Raw genomic sequence first — 17,685 nt, forward strand, 5'->3', positions numbered from 1 at the left:
AATCCAAAGTATTTAGAATATGTTACTGACCTTGAGTAATCTAACGGAATACATTACAAATTACATTTTACACTATGTATTCTGTAATCTGTATTGGAATACATTTCAAAAGTAACCCTCCCAACCCTGATTGCATATCATTTTCAAAAAGGTTTTGAAGATCCTTTCTTCCTTTTCTGTTTTTTAAAGGGAAAACACAAGTTCAATTACATGCATTCAGGTTTTTATTATTATTAAATATTGTGTAGAATGAACAACAGATGATAAAAGGTCAATAAAAAAGATGTAATATTTTCTGTAGGGTCTATTGACAATATGTGTATGTTTAATAGGATGGTGTCTAATCTGTATATTTTAAGATTTAAGAATGGTCAAAAAGTCACATTACAAAAATAATGTTTCTATTTGTATTTCAATTTGACGAAGTTTCATTGTAGGCTATTCTTTATCACACCTGTCATTGTCGTGATGTCCCCAAGAGGGCGCCATTACCAATCTCTACGATGATGACGCTTTTAACGTCATACAGCAAAGATGGCGACTTACTGAATCGCCCCATGCTTTATTGTTGTAAAATATTTTATCGTTATTTCACCCGTTAAACTTTCTCGGTGTTCGCAAAAATGTCAAGGTTAATTGTTAAGAATCTTCCAAACGGGGTGAGTATTTCTTATGATAATAGAAAATAGTGTAAGTGAGTTGTCAAATATACATGATTCTACGAAGAATTTGATAAACGTTTAATCACACGTAGATTATGAATACAATCTAAAAAGTACCAGAAAGTAATATGTTGTTACATTGTTTCCCCACATGTTTTAGCCATGGTAATTGGTAATACCGTGAATTTGAAAATAATATATACCGTGGTACATCAACCAATCAAGTACTATGGCATTACCATCTGATACTATCAATTTACCATGGTAACACCATATTATTTTACTTCTAAGTGTTATTATTATCAGTAAAACGTTTCTTGCTAAATCATGAGTTTATTAATAACTTAGAATCACTGTCATGCTATAATTTATAAGCATTGTGGTTTTGTACTGTAAACCGATCAGCCACAACATTAAAACCCTGCCTAATATTGTGTAGGTCCCTCTCGTGCCGCCAAAAGAGCGCCAACCCGCATCTCAAAATAGCATTCTGAGTTGATAGTCTTCTCACCACAATTGTACACCGCAGTTACCTGATTTACAGTAGACTTTGTCAGTTTGAACCAGTCTGGCCATTCTCTGTTGATCTGTCTCATCAACAAGGCGTTTCCATCCACAGAACTGTCACGCCCTGGGCGTTTTTTTTTTTTGGCACCATTCAGAGTAAATTCTAGAGAATTTTGCATGTGAAAATCCCAGGAGATCAGCAGTTACAGAAATACTCAAACCGGCCAGTCTGGTACCAACAATTATGCCAAGGTCCAAATCACTAAGATCACAAGTTTCCCCATTCTGATGGTTGATGTGAACATTAACAGAAGCTCCTGACCTTTATCTGCGTGATTTTATACACTGCACTGCTGTCACACGATGGGCTGATTAGATAATCGCATAGATGATTGTTGGTGATTGATTAATTTTTTTTTTCCTGACATGTCTCCAGATGAAGGAAGATCGCTTCCGTAAGATGTTTGCTGATTTTGGGATGCTCACTGATTGTGTACTGAAGTTCAGCAAAGATGGTAAATTCCGCAAATTTGGATTTGTTGGTTTCAAGAGTGAAGAGGACGCCGAAAAAGCTCTGAAACATTTCAATAAGAGCTTTGTGGATACCTCCAGAGTTACTGTAAGTGCCTGACAAGTTAATGGAAGACCTCCTAAACCAAAGGAATACATATATATATTTTGTTTATTTAGGACCATTATGATTATTTAGGACATGATGCTATTTTCATGGCAACTAAGCACAATAAAAATGTATATAAAAACCCCATTATTTTTAGATCTAAAAGTAGTGTTTATACATCATTGTAGTATTTTGAATCACCTTTAAGTTATGCAGATTATTGTGCCAGGACAGGAAGGTTTTTCTTACTATAAAACTACAACTACAAACTTAAATAGAAAACTCCGGTCCACAACACAATAATGAGAATAAGAATAAGTGCTCAGTTTTTATGAAAATAATGTCATGATGCAAAACAATCTTAATGTTGCTTAATGAGATTACGTTTGGAATGAAATAATTTATAGATGAACTATGTCTGAACACCAGTGTCTTATTCATCATCTGTTTGAATAAGGTGGAATTCTGCACAGACTTTGGAGCTACCAACAAAGCCAGACCGTGGAGCAAACACACACGGCAACCATCCTCAAGCAAAGCAAACGAAGAACAGAAACCACATGAACAGGGAGAACAAAATGAAAAGGTTAGCAAGAACTCTGGTGCATTATCAATTGTAATCAAGGTCACGTTGATAATATGTTGTTACTCTAACTACACAGAAGGAGAAGAAACAGAAGCAGCCACTGAATGTTCTTGGAGATGTAAGTTTGTTGCTCCTAAAGATTATTGTTTTGTCATTGCACTACACAAATCATACTCTATAATCATGCAGATGCCCTTTCAAATGTTGTCTGATTGTAACCCTTAGCTTGAGAAAGACCAAGGTTTCCAGGAGTTCCTCGCTGTGCATCAGAAACGCACACAGGTGCCCACCTGGGCCAATGACTCTGTTGAAGCTGCATCTGTTGGACCTGAAAAAAGGAAGAAAGAGAAGAAACAGAAAGCGGACATTACTGATGACTACCTAAACTTTGATTCAGATGAGTCAGAGGAACTGAGTGATGCTGAGGATGAAGAGGAGGATGCTGATGAAGAGGAGAAACAAGGTGAGACCTTTTTTTCTTTTTTTCTCACAGGTAGCAATACAACTTTGCCCACTAGATTGCAAAGAGCAAGTCTCTATGCGGTAATTGATAAGGACCCCATGAAATTAATATTTTGTGGCTTTTACTCCATGTGTATTAGCTTTGAGGCCATATGTTTGTAAACTCCTAAAAGTTGAAATATAACATATACAAATACATTATATGGTTTTGCACTAGATGCCTCAAAGGAAGCCCTGAAAAAAGGTCTGTCCGACATGGACTATCTTCGATCTAAAATCGTGGAGAAATCGGATATGGTGGATGAGAATAAAGAGGAAGAAAATGAAAGTGACAATGCTGCTGATGACAATGAAGATGAGGAGGAGGAGGAGAAGGAAGAGGAGGAGGAGAAGGAAGAGGAGGAAGAGAAGGAAGAGGAGACCCCAGTCCAGCACACAGACAGTGCGTATGAGAGTGGTGACAAGGCAAGCAATCAAAAAAGCACAAAATCAGCACCGTCCCAGAACAAGATTTATTATATTAAACTGTGTGATATCAATTAGGAATGGAATAGCTATTGGAAGCTCACTTGTTTGTACTGTTCTCTTTGATCTGTGCACTATTATAGATTAAGCCTTGCACAGAGTTTACAGTAAAACTTCGAGGCGCTCCATTCAACGTTCAAGAGGTGAGAGGGCTGCTTGAAACAAGATTATTTTGTTTGATGATTATAGAATTTACTTGTTTTTAATAAATCAATAAGGTACAAGAAGCAGTACTATATTGTAAGTATAATCACGGCTAAAGTACATTCTGAGCCACCAACCCCTGAAACAGTGACTGTATTAACAATATAGCACGTCCTCAAGTGCCTTATTACACTTATAAAACTATTAATACATAATACAAGTATTAAGGCCACAAATGTTAAATTAAAATTTTATCCAATTTAGGGTTAGGCGATATGGCTACAAAAATGATATTTTATATATATATATATATATATATATATATATATATATATATATATATATATATAAAATATATATATATATAAAATATCATTTTGTAGCCATACATATATATATATATATATATATATATATATATATATATATATATATATATAAAAAGTTTTTTTTTTTTTATCCTATTGACTGATATACAATGTACATTTTTATAATTATGTATTTGCACTGAAATTACTCAAAAGTGATTTTTTTAATATAATTTCATCCAAACAGCCATTGTAGCCAAGTCGATTCAATACTTAAAAGGCATTGAATAAAAATATATTTAAAAATAAGGAAGGAATGTTTTCCACTATGATCGTTTTCATTGACATACACTTTTATATTAATATTTAATATACAATGATACATAGTAGCTTAGTAAAAAGCATTATCTTCATATATTTTTACTAATTAACAAGAGTGAAGTAAACTACTTCACTTAATTTATTGAAACCCAGTTAAATATTGCATAATACTAAATTATAACTGTTGTAGCCAGTCAAGTTTATTATTATAATATAATACTAAAGTATCATTATTGTTTTGAGGATTAATTTAGTTTCATATAGATGTAATATATTTTTGTCCTGTTTAGTTCACCCGCACATTGGCCATGTGTATCTGTCTTTAATAGCAGCCTTTTGCCGTTTAATAATCAAATATCTTCAAATCACCATTTTGATGTTATTTTAATGAATTGTGCAGCCCTGAAGGATCGTGAAATTAGTCTACTAATGCGCTATTTATGAAACGTATTGCCCAAATATCAAGCATGTTAAATTATTCACGAAATTGCTTAATTTTATATCATCAGCAAAATCATTGCGATTATTTTGTGGCTATTCAATATATAACCGAGTCCTAATTTCATTATGCATGTATTTGTAAATTGCACAACTTATGCTAAAAGATATAGTCCCTAACATGTAAACAATAACAAAGTAATGCTATGGGTGCTGCACAGTAATGCACACAATAGCTAGGTGAACAGGTGTGTTTCATTCAGCTGTGACGGTATCATATTTTTAATATCCATTTTATTAAGTATTATAATTTGTAAGCAATTTGTTCTATAATTTTTCATTTGTGTCACAGAAAATATTGCTTCCATAATTAACAGATGTCATTGAGAAAAAAAAGTGTATTCTTTATAAACAACAAATAAGGGGGGCTTGGGTAGCTCGGCAAGTAAACACGCTGACTACCACACCTGGAGTCACAAGTTCGAATCCAGGGCGTGCTGAGTGACTCCAGTCTGGCTTCCTAAGCAACCAATTGGCCTGGTTGCTAGGGTGGGTAGCTGGTCATGTTGGGTTAACCTCCTCGTGGTCGCTATAATGTGGTTCGCTCTCAGTGGGGCACATGGTGAGTTGTGCGGGATGCCACTGAGAATAGCGTGAGCCTCCACACGCACTAGTTCTCCACGGTAATGCGCTCAACAAGCTGCGCGGGTTGACTCTCAGAAGCGGAGGCAACTGTGATTCAGCCCGGATTGAGGCAAGTCACTACGTCACCACAAAGGCCTAGAACGCATTGGGAATTGGGCATGCCAAAATTGGGGAGAAAAGGGGAGAAAACCAATAAATAAATAATAGGGATGCCTAGCTTTTAAATTATGCATATAAGACATCTAAACTGGATTGTTTTTGGGGGGGAAGGAACAATGATACATTTGTTTTATATGCCTGTCTAATTTTTTTCTGTCTGCCTGATTTATCACTTAAATGTAGAAACAAGTCAGAGAATTTATGACGCCTTTGAAACCAGTTGCGATTCGATTTGGTAAAAACAGTGATGGTCGCAATTCAGGTAAGAACATCTGTTGTTCACTGTCTGTTGGTGTTTTGAGGATGACACTCTGGTGCCATCTGATTGATGTTGAATATTCTGTAATAAGGTTACGTGTATGTGGACCTGCGCTCAGAGGCAGAGGTTGATAGAGCCCTACGACTAAACAAGGACTACATGGGTAAGCGATATTTGACGCCTTGGGCTGATTTCTACCAATTTTAAAACATTTAAACATTAGGATAGTATTTAGCAATCTTAAGCATTTCTTGAAAATGATATCTCATATGTTTCAGAAACTCACTCATCGTTTCAATGCGACGCACTAGAAATTTGAAGGGGTGCAAAAATAGGCTTGTTCTTAATGTGCATTTTCTTTGTAATCCCACAGGGGGGCGGTATATTGAAGTGTTCAGAACTAACAACTTTAAAAAAGAGATCTCTTCACAAGGAAGAAATAAAGAAAAAAGTTTTGTCAGTGAGCTGAGGGATGATGAGGAGGAAGAGGATGTCGCAGAATCGGGAAGACTCTTCGTCAGGAACCTGCCATACACTTGCACTGAAGAAGATCTGAAAGAACTCTTCATCACACATGGTAAATCATGTGACCAACATAGAATTCATGCTTATTACATGGTACACTACAGCGTGACATGCAACGTAAACTTTATAAGTGTGAGACTAGTGTGATTAAAATAGCTTACTTATCTTATGTTTGTGCAAAATATTTATTATTTCACCTCCTGTCAAGAGCATTTAAAGTCTGTCACAGCAACTTTCACATAAATCTTGCAAGGATACAAGAACGAGGCGTTAAGTAACCGTTCACAAAATACTGTTTACATGATGAATACTCCACCCACAGGAATAACATTCATTTTCCAGAAGTTCATCTGCCAATAAAAGTGGTTCCACCACTTAAAGGAAGATTTAGACTAGTTTAAAGCTCAAATAACAAATTTCGATACATAAGAATTAATATAATTGTTTAAACTATAATATAAGCTTCACTTATCTGCTTTTACCCTCCAGAAAGCTTTGCCACATAGATTCCATTGTAAGTGCATTACTGTATATCTATTCCTTGTTTTTAAAAACTAAAACATTCCTCCAAGAGCAGTTCATGTTTTTAATGAAGTTATGACTCTCTCTCTCTCTCTCTCTCTCTCTCTCTCTCTCTCTCTTTTTGATGTTTCACCATTAGGTCCTCTTTCTGAGGTCAATTTCCCCATAGACAATCTGACTAAGAAACCAAAGGGCTTTGCCTTTCTGACATATATGATTCCAGAGAATGCAGTTTCAGCTTTGGCTCAACTGGATGGCCATGTGTTCCAGGTATAGATTTATTCATTACACCACATTTCTGTCTGTGTTGTTTTATTTGCTTGCTTATAAGTGTTTGTACTCTCCAGGGGCGGATACTGCACGTCATGGCCTCAAGACTTAGGAAGGAGAAACCCGATGAAGGGACCAATGCTCCTGGCAGTTCCTCATATAAGCGACAGAAAGATACCAAAGACAAAGCAGCCAGCAGCAGGTCAGCATTTCATAATTTGTTATTGAGCTGAAAATCTTTATTGTAAAACTTTCTAGTTGTGTTGTCACGATTCAAAAATTTCATTAGCCTAAAACGATATTAGTGGAATTACATGACACTCTATACCAGTTTCAACACCACAGCAAAAACCAATATGCCATTGAACTTAAAAAAAAAAAGTTAAATAACATAAATATTGAAAAAAGTTAAATAACATAAATATTAACCAAATCATTTAAAACAATGATGTGTAGTATTTGCATATTTGCCAATTAGATAAATAATGCTTTGAGTAAATAGTCAGTAATGAAAAACAAAGAAAGAAATTAAGGATTTTGTTATTGAATGTAATTGTTTTACTTTTGTTTTAATTAATATTAATGACAAAATAGACCGTGGCAGTTCTGTAAGCCTGCATATAGTCTGCAAGACTGAATGCACTTGAGGTCAATCTGGTATTTTGACACGCATCTGATTTTTTTTTTGTCTCGCCTGTTTACATACCCTTGAAACAAACTGACTGTGTTTACATTAAAACCCCACCAAGAATTTGTGGCAGGATTTTGACCAGAAAAATGCATTTGGCGGTTCACACGCTAAGCTACATTATTGCGATCAGTCAGGCAGACCTTGGTTGCTGAATTGAGTCGTTACTCTGTACTAATGATTCTGCATAAAAACTTGTACCTTTACATTTTAAAACAAATTAGTGCTGTCATTCGATTAAAATATTGAATCATGGTTTTTCATAGTTAATTGCGATTCATCACTGATTTCGAAAGTGCTGAAATTTGACTATATACTGCACTTCTATTCCTGTTAAAGAGCAGTTAGTTACTTCTTGGAAAATAAAAAATATGTCACAAAAATGCTTTATCAACATATTCCAAAAAAAGCATTCCACTGTATAAAGACGGAAAACACTAAATTAGCACCAATTCAAGTAACTAAACTTTTCCAAAAGTGTAAGTGTCCCTGTATTTTGCGTATTCATTGCAATGGGCATTAAATCTCTTCAACCCTCATCCTCCACAATATTAATTGTGGCTATACACTTTGCTACAACAATCGTGTAGCCACATTTGCATGATTCACACCGCATTGAACTCCACATGAAAAGCGCTTACAGAAAACATCTTGTTTTAATTTTAGTGCTGGCACTTCGCATGAAACTTCATCCAAATTGTCTGATAAGACAGAGCTGAATAAAATGTCAGAATCTAATTGGTACGGCCGTTAATTGCATTGGTACAACTGTTAATTGCATTGAAGATCAATTTACGCGTAAAACATCTAAAATTAATTGCATGCATTAAAATTTTAATTTCGACAATTATTTTAGAAGACAAAAAGTTACATTTTATCGACTGAAGTACTGGTACACATGACTTCCCTACTATGTATTTTCACTGTTTTTGTGTTTGTTGCGCAGCGCTCACAACTGGAATACGCTGTTTTTGGGCACGAGTGCTGTGGCCGATGCCATCGCTCAAAAATACAACACCACCAAGAGCCAAGTCTTAGATCATGTGAGTATATTGAACTTAAACAGTTGTGCTTTTTTCTCAGAGAATATTCCGGTGAGTATAACTTTTGTGTTTGTGTCTGCAGGAGTCTGCGGGCAGTCTGGCTGTGCGGATGGCCCTCGGGGAGACACAGATAGTACAGGAGACCAGACAGTTTCTCCTGGACAACGGAGTGTCTCTGGACTCATTCAGTCAGGTATAATGTGTGCTGTAGACTCACATGTACTGTAATTAAAGGTAAAGTGTGTAATTTATCAGCATTAAAGTACTTGGTCCTATTTCAGCTTAATTTTCAGAATCAACTAGGTCAAAATATTGCTTTGCTTTAGCGAACCACAATTGCAAACCACTTTGTATCTGCATAAATCATAGTTTTGTATACGTGTGTTTGTATGTAGGCGGCAGGCCAGCGCAGTAACTCTGTGATATTAGTGAAGAACTTGCCCTCAGGAGTGCAGGTTGAGGAGTTGGAGGCTCTGTTCTCACCTCATGGATCTCTGGGAAGAGTTCTATTGCCCCCCTCTGGCCTCACTGCTATAGTGGAGTTCCTAGAGCCCACCGAAGCCAAACGGGCCTTCATGAAATTGGCATACACAAAGGTAAATGTATTTGTATTTGTCATGGGCAGGCCTGAGATATTTTTTATTTTTTCCTTTGGATATTGAGTTAGGTAAGAGATGATTTTTTGTGTCTTCAGTTAATTAAGCTGGAACAGGTGATAAACACTTGTATGAGGTAATACAATATTATCACTCTCTAGTTCCTGCACGTTCCCTTGTATCTGGAATGGGCTCCTGTAGCTGTGTTTACAACACCCAGGACAACAAAAGCAGGTAAACCTACCACACGTTCTTCCTTTTTTACTTGCTGGCTCACTTTTGTGGTATCTGTCTTGCTTTCAATGCTTATTTTGTGCTTTCTTTAATTTTCGCTTCTTTGATTTCATGCTGTTGCACTTTAATGCTTTGTCTTTCTTTCAAGCTGTCATCCTTTTGCACACTTTCTTTTGCACATTCTTTCCTGTATTTTGCTCTTTCATTTACACTTTGCTCTTTTTTTATTTCTTATGCATACTTTTTCTTTTTCTTTTTCTTTCACTGTAGTAGTGGCTCTTTTGCACTCTTTTTTTGCCCTCTTTCTTTTGCCTCATTCTTTCACATTTTTGCAGTTAATTCAGCCTTCATCAACTTAACATACAGACTCAATCAAACATTGTTTCGCACTTTATTTCAGATGGAATTCAACATTAGTTTGAAAATGTCCCATTGACCCTGTGATGGCATGTTAGCCATTCAGAATTTATCTGACAGTGATGATGTCATATTTACATACTGTATTGTAGGGCTGGGTAATATGGTGAGCTATATCATAACGATGAATGTGTAAATATCTGTATGCGCAATGCTCCTAGCTGCATGTGAGACTGATAGCGAGAGACAAACATGGAGAAAGATGAGGGCTTGACACCGTTTTCTCACGTTTGTGGATGAATGCGGTCTTTCTGACACATACACAGTGTGCACGGGGGGAGAGAGAGAATTCCGAGAGAAAATGAGGAAGTGCTCGTTAATAAAATGCTGCATTCTCTATGGTATGTAATGGACCCCCGCTAAAAACCCTGCTGCTCTTTATAGTGTTGCTGACACGTCAAGCTTTCAACCTCCGCAAACACACATAGTTTTCAGTGTCAAGTGAAATGCTACGTTCAATATTCCATAAATTCAAATATGCTGATGTTGTTACAGAGAAGCCTTTTTCTTTGATTGAAAAACGATGCAAAGAAAATAAAACGGATCAATTATTATTTTAATTATTATTTATTGTTTGAGATAATTTTTTTTCATTGCAATGGACATGACGGGTGTTCCATTAGGCTAAATTTAAACATTGTTTTAAATAAAAAAAACATTATTTGTTCAGAAATTTTGAATCACTTTTCATTAAAATAGATGTTAAAGTAGGCTATATTCCTATATCTTCATGCATATCTATCAATCAAAACTTTTATGAATATTGCTATATAAGTTGTTACTTATCACCCACACTATCACATGGATATTTAATCAAATCGTTTGCTGATTTTCCAAAAGGACTAAAAACAAAACATGGTATCGTGATATATATACCATTACCGTGATATAAAATTACTTGTACCGTGATATCGAATTTTGGTCAAACTGCCCACCCCTACTGCATTGTGATTGATCTTTCTTTGCCACCTTTCAAGTACTGAGTGTAACAGTCTGGCTCCATAATTAAAGATCCCATAAATATTTCCATAGAAAAAATTGACTTTCAACGAGAACTTGAATTTGTTCATTGATGTTATATGCTTATGTTATTTTAACATAATTCTTTAAAAGTTTCATAATGTAATTCCTGTTGAACCACTACATTACACATGGTCTAGCAGAGTAAGCTTCACCAATGAGAGAACCGCGATCAACATAGCCCACAAAACCTGCCGCAGTGTTGCATTTTCTTTAGGTTTTGTCATTCTATATGTTCATGCTGTCTTGTATACCTTACTTTTCTCAGAGACTGAGAAGGACAAATCAGCTGAGAAAATGGATGCAGTAAAAAAGGTAGAGGAGGAGGAGGAGGAAGAAGATGATGATGAAGAAGAGGAGGAGGAGATTTTGCCTGGCTCGACCCTTTTCATTAAGAACCTCAACTTTAAAACCTCAGAGGAAACATTAGGAGAGGTGAGGACAGAGTTCACAAGCATAAGGTTAAAGGGTTTGCAGGTAGACACTTTAAAATATGTTGCAATTCTTTAACGTTAGTTTATGGAGTAGGTATCATGAACATTGTACAACAGTTTTTTTTTGTGTGTGTTTTTTTATGCATTTACTAATCTGGGTTAATGTTATCCTCTTAAACCTGGAGCAGCCTCTGTAACGCCCCTCTAGGGGGCGCTGATCACGAAGAAAAAAAAAATGGTGTTATTCAACAACCACTTGCTTGATCTGCACAAAATAGGTGTTGTTTTAAAGCTTTGACCCTAATCTTTACACTGAATATAGCTGATCTGACCAATTCTAAAATACTGCTTTTAAATTTGCTGAAAAATTAGAAGTGTTTGTGAATTTTCAGAATTCACAAATTTGCGATTTTAAAACAATTATATTTAGAACCAGTAAAATGATACAAAAGATCACACAGCCATGTCTCATATATCTTTGGAAAGGTCTTCATTAGTAGAATATAAAGAGCAAATTTGTTTCACCCAGAGACCAAATTACAGTGATTATTAGCATGTGATAGCCACATGTATAATAAACAGATAAAGACAATTTTGTAACATTTTGTTTTTTAACTTCATGAAAAATAAGCATGATATAGAAAATGTCATATCACAACTTACAGCAGATGATTTTGAATCAAACTAGATGTGTAGATACTGAAATATTCCTCAAAGATTGTCATGATAATGTCATCTCTTTTACACTTGAAAGTGTACATTTAATAATGTATTAGTATATGCTGAAACATTCAAGTTGAGTAATAAATGCTGTAAAAATTTTGTTCATTGTTATTTTATGTTAGTTTCACGTTACAGCGTTACCCAGATTTTGTTTTTTATTTAATTTTTTATATTTACTTTTTTTAGTTTGCCATAATGGCTTTGTAATTATTGTTTGTAGTTCTGTAGTTTTCAGACATATTAGTCTCACCATATGGTTTTCATTGTGTTTTATTGACAGACATTTTCTAAGTGTGGTGTGGTGAAAGCCTGCACAATATCAAAGAAGAGAGATAAAGCAGGTTTGGTTTTGCCGATTTTGATCAGCGCATGCCTATTTACCATGTTTAAATCTATCTTGTTTACATGATGCGCAAGTAATAAAACTGTTTTCTATTTCCTTTTTTGTTTGTTTTCATTTCTCCTCTTTCTCTTTGTCTTTATCTCATCTTGATCTCTCCATCTCTCTTTGTCGCTCGCTCTCTCTCTCTCAGGTAAATTGTTATCAATGGGTTATGGCTTTGTGCAGTATAAAACTCCAGCGGCAGCACAGAAAGCCATGAGACAGCTGCAGGTAAATGACCATCTGCCACTATTTCATTGCAGTATTTTTGCCCACGTATGATGCTTAAATATTCATGTGATGAAATTCATTTAGGCATCTTTTTTCATTACTTTTTCTTGCAGCATTGCACAGTTGATGAGCACCAGCTTGAGTTGAAAATATCCGAAAGAGAAGCCAAGTATGATTATATTCTTCAATTTTGTGTCCAGCATCTAAAGTTTAAGTTTTACTGCAAGATAATTTCCAGTGTGCTATTGCTCAAATGACACCATTTGTATTTGAGAGGAACTTTAGTGACCATTAGTACTGGCCCAAATTAGTGTTTTATTTTATTCTGTATAAATTGGTAGCTATTGCTTGCATATAATATCAGGACTGATTTTTGCCATTACAAACAGTAAGTTCTGTTTCTATGGCAAGTTACAAAAGTATTCTGCAATTATTTTTTTCTACTGTACTGTAAGTTTTGATTTCAATTGAAACATATAAAAGAATGGAGCTTAAGTGTGATAAAAAAAAAAAAACTTTATGGATTTAAAAAAATAATTATCGGCTATTGTTTTTTTATACTGCTGTCAATGTGCTTCTTTCATATGCCCTTTTTTCCTGATTCGGTTGACCATTGGTGTCATTGACAAACACTCATGGGTTTAACTACATAGCCTTAATTATACATTGAAAACAGTTTTCCTGCTGTCGCTGTCACAGGTCAGGTGTGACTCAAGCCAAAAAGAAAAAGCAGACCGCCAGGAAACAGACGACATCTAAGATCCTGGTGCGAAACGTCCCCTTCCAAGCCAAAGTGAAAGAACTGAGAGAACTCTTCTGGTTAGACATGATTTTATATTTAAAGAATATTTATGATTTCATGTGTATATCATATACTATGTCCTGTAACTGGTCACCATTTCTTTTTAGGTTCTCAGCATTTTTAGTCACCTTTTTGCCTTCAGTAGTTAAATTTAAATTGAAATGTCACCTTGTGACAAATTAAGGAATTATATAAATAATTCACTTTATTTTTTTGTAAGGGTTAAACTGTATAAGTGTAAACATTTGTGTAATGTTTATGAACGTAAAATGTTTATAAGTATGTCATTTAAAGCAGGAAATACGTTTTTATAGATTAGGTAATTTTCAACAGTGTTCCTAATCGATATACCTCAAGGTGTCTGTTTATCATTAACATTGTACTCTATAGTATAAGGTGTGATTTGAAGTACAGGCGTTTTATAAAGTTTGTCTTTTTATCAGTACATTTGGAGAGCTGAAGACTGTTCGCCTGCCAAAGAAAGGGATTGGTGAAGCCCACCGTGGTTTTGGCTTTATTGACTTCCTCACTAAACAGGATGCCAAAGTAGGTGCATCTGTCTCTTTATCTTTGTTTCTCTTGTTACTCACACATTCTCCTGAAAACATAGGTAACCTATTATAATTAACACAACACAAGCTAAGAGTGGTCTTATTTTGTGCACTTGGCTCTCACAGAAAGCCTTCAAAGCACTGTGCCACAGTACCCATCTTTACGGCAGGAGGCTGGTGCTGGAGTGGGCAGACGCAGATGAGACTGTAGATGATCTGCGACGGAAAACTGCTCAACACTTCCACGGTAAAATATCAGCTTTATACAGACATACAGTCATTAACCCTTTAAGAGTTTTTAAAGATGTCCTGTTTCATTGGCATACCCAAAAATCTGAAAAATCACACACACGCACACACACACACAAACTTGAGCCAATAATGTTCTTTTTTCTGATTTGACATTCAATATCTCTGTGTAAATAAGGTAGCTCTTACAAACCTTACAAAATTGTTCAGTAATCAAAAAGTAATCAAAAGTTATAGCATTACAAAAATGTATTTATCCTAGTATCCAAAAACATTTCCAAGTGTCCAAAAGCCTCTCCAAACAAATACAATATTATAATTGTACATATAAACTACTTGCACAGCAATGTCTAAAGGTATGCTTTCTCTCCAAAGCATGCAGGCATGAGTAACGAGATCTCATTCAGTTTCATTCTGTGTCATTTCAGCCATTGTTGAGTCTGAGTCTATGTATTTGGTGCCAACTACTTATGGCAATATGTAATTTGATATGTTTAGTTAATTTTATGTGAAGTTATAAGCGAAAACGCAGCATCTGTTTACTTGTAACATGTACGTCAAAGATATTTCTTAGCTACAGAATTACTTGCTATACTTTTGTCTGTGAGTGTAACAAATAGGCTGGTTGTATTCTACACTTCTAGAGCTTTCTAACTACATATGACTCATGGCTATGTGGTCAGTTTATTCTGTTCATTTCAATGAATCCATAAAAAAAAAAAAAATGATTTCACTCAATAGTTTTCTAGAAATCCATACATGGTATTTTACATCTATTTTGTTTTTTTAAATTAACATTTTTATAGATTTTTAGACTCATCACAAAAAAAAAAAAAATACAACAGCATATAATGAATCTAATATACAAAATATTAGTAATTCAAAAGATAATGTTTAAATGTCTTCAAAATTGTGAACTACGTTTAGTTAATAACAGTATAACTATTATATATAACTACTTTTTAAATAGGGTTTTCTGACTACTGTTTATGTAATTTATGAGTAGCTTGGCAAACTAGTGACAGATTTGCTGTACCTTCCCCCAATACTGCTTCCAATTCATATGAAATCTGTTCCCTTTTATAATTAAATTAATTAAAACAAATCTGATCACAAATCTACCTTCCAGTCATCCCTCATTTTTTACTCTATCTCAGATGCTCCTAAGAAGCGGAGAAGGGCGGAGATGATGGAGGGAATCATGGAGCAGATGGAGGTCGGGGTGGAAGACGGCGAGTGAACAGCAGCTGTCAGTCACCTACAGCATCAATAAGAGAGTAAATCATCCAGTGGAACTCCATTTATCTCTGTTATGACTGCGTCTTAAGCAGCTGCTTCGCAGTCTCTTCAGGAATCTTTCCTTTTGGCCCCAGATGCTCCCAATTAGCTTTTTATTAGATGCTCATACATCATCCCTGTTATTGCTGTCAATTAATTAAATACAGCTTCTCCCTACAGACTAACTCTGGTTGAAGGTGAACTCAACGACTGAATCCTCTGAAAAGATGCCTGAAGGCCACGTATACCTTTAGCTGTTTTTAAATAGTCACGGAGGGCCAAGACATTTCATACTCTGCTGTGTCATAGATGACTTTGAAAAATCACAATGTGATTGATGCAATAAACATAAATGGAAAGTAAATATTTGATGTTGCTTTTTACATTAGCATCGAGTATGTTTATTGTCTTCATGATTAAAGGGATAGTTCACACAAAATAAAAAAAATGTCATTTACTCACTTTCCTTTTATAGGTTAGGCAGAATGTTAGTCTCAGTCACCAGTCACCATTCACTTTCATTGCATCTTTTTCTGTACAATGAAATTGATTGGTGACTGAGGCTGTCATTCTGCCTAACATCTCCCTTTGTGTTCCATGGAAGAAAGTATGTGCTACAGGCTTGGAACAACATAAGAGTGAGTAAATGACAGTATTATTTTCGGATAAACTATTCCTTTGAATAATAATTGTACACCTATTTGTAATCAACAAATGACAAGTACTTTCATATTGTTGGGTTCATACTGTATTTATTGGTGTGACAATAAATCGTTTTGTCTGTAAAAGACATTGTTCCTATTTTCGGGTTGTAATCATACTATAAACCTCACATTGTAAAAAGAGCTATTTGTACAGTTAAGAGGTTAAAACAGTCTTGTTCTACACAGAGATGCCTTACACACTATGTAGTGGACATTCTAGCATACTGCATCACAAAGGGTTTTGCAAGGAGAATTGCATGACATCGTTATAATGTTAATTCAAATCAACCTGTAAGTTTATCTGTGGTGAAATCATATTCATCTTATTTGCTCTTTCAATTGTTTCTTGATTTATTCAAGGGATATTTCACCCAATAATTAAAATCTGTTCATTTTCTCACTTTTGTATTAAACCCAAATTTCTTTATTCCGTAGAACACCATTTTTTTCCTCATTTGTCATGTGACCAATAACGACAAATCAAGTTTGAATAAGTGCAAATGTAATTTCAGATCTATCGAGGAGGGGAAGATTATCACTGACTAATGTCTTAAATTTCAGTTTGTTTCTCATATAAAGTTGTATAGAGACTTCTTTTATGGTGCTTTTGGAATTTGACAGGCTGTGGTGGCTATATACTTTCTTTACATGGAAAAAAGCTGCTTGGAGATACTTTTAAATTGTTTTTTTGGTGTTCAACATGAAAGCGAGTAAATGATGGTGAACTATCCCTTTTTGAGCACTTTTTAACCACATTTTCTCTTCTGCGAGTCATCACACCTAAAGCACCCAACAAAACATCTGCGCAGCCAAATATAATTATTTATGTAAACATCCTTTATTTTTTAACCCAGTATAAACAGAACCGTAGAGGAAAAAAGCAGTATGGATCAATAAATGGATCTCTGATAAAGCCAAGTAGTTTAGTGGAAAGCACTGGTTTCGAGAAAGACCGTCTGACTATGGTAGACACACCAATACATACATATTCAGATATGGATGACTCCATTGTATCCTTCATCAAATGTTTATCAGTACCTAATGAATTAAGATTGACATGAATACATCCTTATGCAGAGCCATGTTAAGCTAAGAAATGTCTATTTAGATAAAAACAGAGATGAGTTTGTAGGAAACTTGTCCACTTAAATATAAATTATCTGGAATATACAAAAAGTATTTACATTAATTTTTTTTTCACTCAGTCTTAGAGCTCCACATGTCTTTTAAGCAGTACTTCTACTATTTGCACTTCAATATATGACAAGCTACTTAACCGCAGTCCCACATGGCATTTAAAAAAAAAAAAAAAAAAGGCAGAGCCATAAGCCTCTACATTCGTAGAAGTCAAACATACAAGTGTACACACTGTATTGCCTTG

General features: G+C 35.0%; 1 protein-coding gene across 1 annotated transcript; it reads left to right on the top strand.

Moving 5' to 3' along the window:
• Positions 1-529: 529 nt before the first annotated feature.
• rbm19 (RNA binding motif protein 19) lies at positions 530-16,704 on the top strand. The gene is made up of 24 exons (XM_052130282.1): positions 530-659; positions 1,606-1,788; positions 2,246-2,374; positions 2,451-2,492; positions 2,600-2,837; positions 3,054-3,301; positions 3,445-3,504; positions 5,560-5,638; positions 5,727-5,798; positions 6,009-6,212; positions 6,822-6,952; positions 7,030-7,154; positions 8,587-8,683; positions 8,766-8,876; positions 9,079-9,279; positions 9,441-9,513; positions 11,219-11,385; positions 12,388-12,448; positions 12,641-12,720; positions 12,834-12,889; positions 13,420-13,539; positions 13,966-14,068; positions 14,200-14,320; positions 15,480-16,704. Exons 1-24 carry the CDS (start codon positions 624-626, stop codon positions 15,560-15,562), a joined length of 2,820 nt encoding a protein of 939 aa, XP_051986242.1. The 5' UTR covers positions 530-623; the 3' UTR covers positions 15,563-16,704.
• Positions 16,705-17,685: the final 981 nt, after the last annotated feature.

The sequence above is a fragment of the Xyrauchen texanus genome, chromosome 7, assembly GCF_025860055.1.
Source record: "Xyrauchen texanus isolate HMW12.3.18 chromosome 7, RBS_HiC_50CHRs, whole genome shotgun sequence".
Classification (NCBI taxonomy): Eukaryota; Metazoa; Chordata; class Actinopteri; order Cypriniformes; family Catostomidae; genus Xyrauchen; species Xyrauchen texanus.

Bases quoted from the DNA above. Each gene is read 5' to 3' on its own strand.
- rbm19 (XM_052130282.1), top strand. From the start codon at position 624: ATGTCAAGGTTAATTGTTAAGAATCTTCCAAACGGG. The intron at 2,838-3,053 runs GTGAGACCTTTT...GTTTTGCACTAG, and splicing joins TGATGAAGAGGAGAAACAAG to ATGCCTCAAAGGAAGCCCTG. The intron at 7,155-8,586 runs GTCAGCATTTCA...TTTGTTGCGCAG, and splicing joins GACAAAGCAGCCAGCAGCAG to CGCTCACAACTGGAATACGC.